At 42.2% G+C, this 7,255-nt stretch overlaps 1 protein-coding gene across 1 annotated transcript in view; it reads left to right on the top strand.

The window, feature by feature from the left end:
• The first annotated feature begins 18 nt into the window (after positions 1 to 18).
• Positions 19 to 7,255, top strand: part of TOPBP1 (DNA topoisomerase II binding protein 1) — an 80,063-nt gene continuing 72,826 nt past the window's right edge. The window contains exons 1-4 of the mRNA XM_008249226.4: positions 19 to 194; positions 740 to 830; positions 4,312 to 4,446; positions 6,531 to 6,674. Coding sequence (XP_008247448.3) covers positions 747 to 830; positions 4,312 to 4,446; positions 6,531 to 6,674 — 363 coding nt within the window. The 5' untranslated portion in view covers positions 19 to 194; positions 740 to 746. The remainder of the gene's footprint in view (positions 195 to 739; positions 831 to 4,311; positions 4,447 to 6,530; positions 6,675 to 7,255) is intronic.

Raw genomic sequence — 7,255 nt, 5'->3', positions numbered from 1 at the left:
CGTTCGCGCGGTTGGCGCGAAAGTCGGTTCCCAGTCTCGGCGACTTCCGGGTTCTCCTGCGTTGGCTGCGGGCTGGCGGCGCCGCCGTGTGGGGGGGTGGGGGCGTTCGCCGGGCTGGCGCCCGACCGCAGCCTCAGCCCTGCGGGCCGCGCGCCCCCCCACTCTCTGCCCCGAGGCTCCCAGGCTCCATCTGGGTGAGTGAGGGGCGGACTGAGTGCCCGGGTCCCTAACGATCCCAAGTGGGGGTCGCGAAGCCTCCCGCGGCCTTGGGAGCCCGCACTGCCCGCTCTGCTAACCGGCGGCTGGGCCTTCGGCGCTGGAGAGGCCGCGCCCTCGGGGTTCGAGAGCCAGGCCTGCCCTGGCACCTGGGATCCGGCGTGGCGGCCTGATGGGCCTGAGTGGCCTTGCTGGCGGACTTGGGGATTTCTTTAAAATCCGTTTACCGAGGGCCCGCAGCCGCAGCTCGGCTCAGTTTGTCCTTTTAAACCAAGTGCAATTGAGGGTCTGAAGCAGAGGGTGCCGGGAGCCCGTACCGGGAGCCCTTCCGTTCCGAGGCGTTAATTCTGGCGACTGTGAGGACTGACGGTGCCATCTCTGATTTTATCCTGCTGCGGGGGTCATACAAACGTCTGGACAAGGCCGGAATGTGGCCTTGCGCGTTCTTGTCAGCACGGAACATTATAAGCATTTAGCCTCATACGTAATGTGTTTTTGTTCTTGCTCATTGTTCCTTTGACAGTTCAAAAATGTCCAGAAATGACAAAGAACCGTTTTTTGTGAAGTTTTTAAAGTCTTCAGACAATTCTGAATGTTTTTCTAAAGCTCTTGAGGTAAGAATAGTGGAAAATGTCTTGTTTGCTGTGAATTCATTTTGATTTGTTGGGCTTTATGCTTAGAAGTAGATAATTTTATTTTTAATATAATTTTACTGTGATCTCCCTTAGTGTCGCTGTCTCATTGTCACATGTTTTTAAATTGTGTATCGTGTATTTTGGGAGGCTTGAAATCTGTTATAACGTTTTTCTTAAATATGACTCACTTGTAGTTCTTAGAAATTAAGTTGTTTTGTCTGCTAAACTTTAGTGGTCGTTTGTATGTTGAAAACATTCGAGTCACAATGTACTGGTCACACTTCACTATTTTGGGCTTAGTAGGTAAAAATTGTTTCGTTAGGTGCTGTATGATCGGGACGATGGGAGTGCTATGGAACCTGTCACAGAACCGGCGGCATCAGCCTGGCCTGGGAGTTTGCTAGAAGTGCAGAATTTTGGGCTTCAACCCAGACTTAGCCAGTAGAATCTGCATTCTTAACAAGATCCCCACTGCATGGGAAAGTTTCAGAAGTAATTGTAGCAGCTTTTTCCTTAAGGCTCATTCATTTAGCAAGTATTTGTTCAGTGTCCTGATCCAGTGCTTAGATAAATAAATCCGTAAACAGAGCAAAAAATTATTTCTGCTATCTTAGAACTTGCATTCTAGCATGAGGGAATAAACATTATGTAGTGTGTATATATATATATATATTTTTTTTTAAAGATCTGTTTTTTTGGAAGTCTGTTTTACACAGAAAGGAGAGTAGAGGGAGAAGTCCTCCATTCTCTGGTTCACTCCCCAAATGTCCACAACAGCTAGAGCTGGGCCATTCCGAAGCCAGGAGCTGGGAGCTTCTTCCAGGTCTCCCATGCTGGTGCAGGGACCCAAGGACTTGGGCCATCTTCTGCTGCTTTCCCAGTCTGTAGCAGAGCTGGATTGGAAGTGGAGCAGCCAGGACGTGAACCGGCACTCAAATCAGATGCTGGTGCTGTAAGTGGCGGCTTTACCCACTATGCCACAGTGCCGGCCCCCTAGTATATGTTTGAAAGTGTTAAGTGCTATGGGAAGAGGGGGAAAAAAAAAAGCAAAACTGGTTAAGAGATTCCAGAAGATGTTTGTTGGTGGAGAAAGAAAAGGGAAGATTATGCTTTTAATAGGGTCTCATAAGGGCAGTCTTTATGAAAGAAGGTAGTTGGGTGAACTTGAAGGAGGTAGGAGAGCTGGCCGTGTGGGTGTCTGAGGAAGAAAGTTTCAGCAGAAATAACAAACTGGGAGTTTTAATTAGAAGACTAACGTGACCTCATTTATCATTCGGAAAGGTCATTCTAGCATGAGGACTTCAGAATTTGTTCAGAAAATAGTTGAGTGATTACTAGGTGTCAGGAAATGGTGTTAAACAAGATGAAGCTTTCATTGTTATGGGTAGAGAGAGAAAGTATATATGTGAGGGTCTTTAAAACATTCACGGGAAACTCACATTATGAAAAAAACTAAGCATATAAAAATGTTTTTTGCAACAAAGTATACTTTTATATTTCATTTTTTTTATTTATTTATTTATTTATTTATTTATTTTGACAGGCAGAATGGACAGTGAGAGAGAGAGACAGAGAGAAAGGTCTTCCTTTGCCGTTGATTCACCCTCCAATGGCCACCACGGCCGGCGCACTGCGCTGATCCGATGGCAGGAGCCAGGTGCTTCTCCTGGTCTCCCATGCGGGTGCAGGGCCCAAGTACTTGGGCCATCCTCCACTGCACTCCCGGGGCACAGTAGAGAGCTGGACTGGAAGAGGGGCAACCAGGACAGAATCCGGTGCCCCAACCGGGACTAGAACCCGGTGTGCCGGCGCCGCAGGCGGAGGATTAGCCTAGTGAGCTGCGGTGCCGGCCTATATTTTATATTTTATTACCATGTTTAAACAGAATATGCCGGGGCCCTTGCATTTTTTAAAAAATTTATTTTCATTCTATCTGAAAGGCAGAGAGAGCTCTTCCATCTACTGGTTCACTCCCCAAATACCTGCAACTGCCTGAGCTGGACCAGTTAAAAACCAGGAGCCCAGAAGCCAAATTAGGTCTCCAGCATGGGTGGCAGCAACACAAGTATTTGAGCCATCATTTGGCACCTCTGAGGGTACACACTGCAGGAAGGTGAATCAGAAACAGAGTAGCTGAGATGAGACTTGAACCAGACACTGATCCGGAATGTGGCTGTCCCAGGTGGTACTTAACCACTTAACCACATGTTTGCCTCTATGGTTATGTTTTAATTGCATTTTTCACGAACTTTTTGAAGTCCACTTATATATGTGTGTGTGAGCGTGTGAGATCGCTGTTGCTTTTCTTCATGACATAGTGTAAGTGGATAGAGGAAGGATATTTTAGAAAGCGTGATCTGAGGAAGTGTGTGTAAGTAAATCTGAAGTGGGGGTGAAGACCTGGGAGAACAGTATTCCCTACTATGGGAACAAGAAGAGCAAACCTTCTAAGTGAAGTCATGTTTAGCTTGTTCCAGGCTTAGCAAGAAAGAAGAAGTTACTGTAATGAAGCAAGCAAAGATGAGGTAGGAGGAAAGGACAAGGAGCCAGATTTTATGGTCTTATAGGCCATAGTGAGAAATGTGGATTTTATTTGGACTATAACAGGAAGCCATTAAAGAACTCTGAGCATACTTACATGACCATGGTATTTTAAAAAAATTAATAGTTGCTGTGTACAGACTCATAGAATGGCAGATGCCCTAAACAGTACTCTGGCCTCAGAATCAGCTCTTAAGGCATTCAGATCTGGCTAAAAAGCCCATAAGAGTTTCTGAGGCGCGGAAAGCCAAGACACTGTGACAAAAATGACGTAAATGAAAGATCTCTGTGAGTGAGATCCCAGCGGAAAGAATGGGCCATCAAAGAAGGAGGAACCTTTCTCTGAAGGGAGGAGAGAACTTCCACTTTGAATATGGCCTTGTCTAAATAAGATCGGAGTTGGTAAACTCAACAGGCTTCCATGGCCTTGGCAGCTCATGACAAGAGCCTCAGATGATTACTGACGTCATAAATAAGAGTGTCAGTTGTTAAATCAACAACAGGAGTCACTGTGCACCTGCTCCCCATGTAGGATTTCTGTCCTTAATGTGTTGTACTGTGTGAATTAACGGTAAAACTACCACTCAAACAGTATGTAAAACTACAACTCAAACAGTACTCTATACTTTGTGTGTCTGTGTGGGTGCAGTCTGTTGAAATCTTTATTAGTATATACCAAGTTGATCTTCTGTATATAAAGATAATTGAAAATGAAAAAAGATAGTTGCTGTGTAGAGAATAGATTTAGGGCAAGGGAAGAGGGAGACCCTTTGAAGGCTTCTGTGGAGATCTAAGTGAGAGAGAATGGTAGCTTTCAATAGAGAAAAGGCTGGATTGGTGGTGAATGTTGAAGAGAGTTGAGAAGACTTAAATACAGAGAAATAATTTTAGGTATGTTCTTACTTTGTTTTTCTTTCAGTCAATGAAAGAATTTCAATCAGAAGAATATCTTCAGGTTATTACAGAGGAAGAGGCGTTGAAGATAAAAGAGAATGATAGATCACTTTATATCTGTGACCCTTTCAGTGGTATTGTCTTTGATCACCTTAAAAAGGTTTGTTAACTTACAGTGTGTTCTTAGTCTGTTTTTTGGTTTACTTTTGCTTCAGGGGATATAAATTTACTGATCATTAAGTATTATGCAAATTATAAATACATTGGGATTCTTTTGGTTTAGGGAGAACAGAGTAAAATTTTTTAAAGATAATATATTACAGTAGGATTTTATTGTATGTAGTTTCTGTATTTTAGGGTGTTATAACTCTACTTTGTGTAAGTGAACCTGTAATAATGAAGCATTTTAGTGATAGAGTTGACTGTACATACATTCAGTTTGATTGCAGGATATTTCAGAGAGAAATAATAAGGGAAAGACCTCAACATAGTGCATGGTAACTTAAGTCTTTCCTGTTGTACATGGAGCTTTAGTGTCTGTATCTTGGATAGGGTCTGAGAAATTGTATCCTAGAAGGAAACATTTTGGAGATCAGTATTATAGATATACCAGTAAGCCATCTTTTTGTTGATTCCAGAGTCTACTGACTCATTTTTTCTTTCTTTCTTTCTTTTTTTTGGGGGACAGGCAGATTTAGACAGTGAGAGAGAGACAGAGAGAAAGGTCTTCCTTCCGTTGGTTCACCCCCCCCAAAATGGCCGCTACGGCAATGCGCCGATCCAAAGCCAGGAGCCAGATGCTTCCTCCTGGTCTCCCATGCGGGTGCAGGGCCCAAGCACTTGGGCCATCCTCCACTGCCCTCCCGGGCCACAGCAGAGAGCTGGACTGGAAGAGGAGCAACCGGGACAGAATCTGGTGCCCCAACCGGGACTAGACCCCGGTGTGCCGGCGCCACAGGTGGAGGATTAGCCTAGAGAGCTGTGGCGCTGGCCTCATTTTTTCTTAATATCTGGAAAAGAGAGAAGCATTGAAATAAAAGTAAACTGGCTTTAATTTCATCCAGGTTACAAAGAAGTGATTCTTGGTGTAAGAAGAAGAAAACATAGAAGTAAAGATAGATGCAATATCTGTGAAGTCTGCATCTACCTTGCCAAGGTTATTGGTGATCTTACTTCCTCCTGGAAATATAATTGCTTGCCAGAATTAATAGCATCTAAAAAGTCATTGTCTTCTAGCTGATCAAAAAGATAGTGATAATCTTTATCTGTCAATATTTAAATAAGTCATGCAGTGGTAACTGGCAGCTGTGGGCTTTTTAGTCTGACTTAAGTATGTTGATGTTGAGCGTCACCTTTTGTAACTATCAATGAAAATGAGAAGTCATATTTTTGTGTTCAACCTGCAATATCTTAGAAGTCCCTGTAGATCTTTCTTGGAAAAACATTGAGATGCAGTATTTAAAGCTCAAATGTGGAAATTGCCTCTGATTTTTGGTGATGTGATGGATGTTTTGGGGGGGTTACTTTTGTAGAGTCCTTTTTTTTTTTTTTTTTTTTTTTTTTTTTTTTTTTTTTTTTTATTTGGAAAGAGTTACAGAGAGAAAGGGAGAAACCACGAGAGAGAGCATCCATCTGCTCGTTCACTCCCCAGATAGCCACAACAGCCAGCTCTGGGCTAGGCTGAAGCCAGGAGCTTCATCCTGGTCTCCCATGTTTGTGGCAGAGGCCCAAACACTTGGGCCGTCTTCCACTGCTTTTTCCAGGACATTAGCAGGGTGCAGGATCACAAGTGGAACAATTGGTACACCAACCAGTGCCCAGATGGGATGCCAGTGTCACAGGCAGTAGTGTTCCCCACTACACCACAACTCTGGCTCCAGCGTAAGGGTCTTCTGCTTTCAAACTGTTTCATTGGTGGGGTGCTCTGTACATGAGAGTATTTCCTGATTGATATAGCGTAAGTACTTCATTAAGATCATGTTGATTCCAGAGATGAAAGTTTTGAGGCGTTCTAGGAGCTTATTTGATAGTGTAAATTGTTTCATTTGCTTTTGGGTGTGCATGTGTAATGTACAGTGTGTCTGAGAAATTATAATGATTGTTACTTTTTTCTTAGAATAATTGTTCCATTTTTCTGCAGTACTCATCAACTCAGTAAAGAATTGGTAAACAGTACAAAGTGTAATTTTGTAAGACTGGTGGTCTTTTCCTTGCTAATTTTCCAAAATACTTTCTTTTTTGTAGCTTGGTTGCAGAATTGTTGGTCCTCAAGTGGTCATATTTTGTATGCAACACCAGCGATGTGTCCCAAGGGCTGAACATCCAGTTTATAATATGGTTATGTCTGATGTAACTATATCTTGTACAAGCCTGGAAAAAGATAAAAGGGTAGGTGTTAGGAATATCATGATCTGTTTATTATCATACTTAACTTTTCAGTGTAGAAGATACTTTGAAAGACCTTAAACTTAATTTTCATATTTTTAAGAGTTCAACATACAACAGTATAGTATACCTTTTTTCTTAATAAATTGTATATAGTAGAATTCATATTAAGAGTTTTTATGTTTCCCTTCAAAACTGTTTTCCTTCCACAGTTAATAAATCACATTTTCCCACATTAGATGGATTGCCTTAAAAAAATTCTTAGAGCTGTATAAATATATTGATACATAATTTGTATTTTAAAAATATTTATATTTTTAAACTATAAAAAATTGAGCATCCGTAATCTGAAATCTGAAATACCCCAAAATCCCCAATTTTACTGACAAGACACCACAAGTAGAAAATTCCACACTTCACCTCATTTAACAAGTCACAGTTAAAACACAGGTGCACTAAAATTATTGTTTAAAATTACCTTCAGGCTGTATGTATGAGGTGTATATGAAACACCCATCCCCAAGATGTCTCATTTTGTATCTGCAAATATTTCAAAATCTGAAACCAGAAGCACTTCTATACTC

Source organism: Oryctolagus cuniculus, chromosome 4 (assembly GCF_964237555.1).
Source record: "Oryctolagus cuniculus chromosome 4, mOryCun1.1, whole genome shotgun sequence".
In the NCBI taxonomy this organism is placed as follows: domain Eukaryota; kingdom Metazoa; phylum Chordata; class Mammalia; order Lagomorpha; family Leporidae; genus Oryctolagus; species Oryctolagus cuniculus.
Note: the sequence above shows the minus strand (reverse complement) of the source record. Positions and strands in the feature narration are given on the sequence as shown.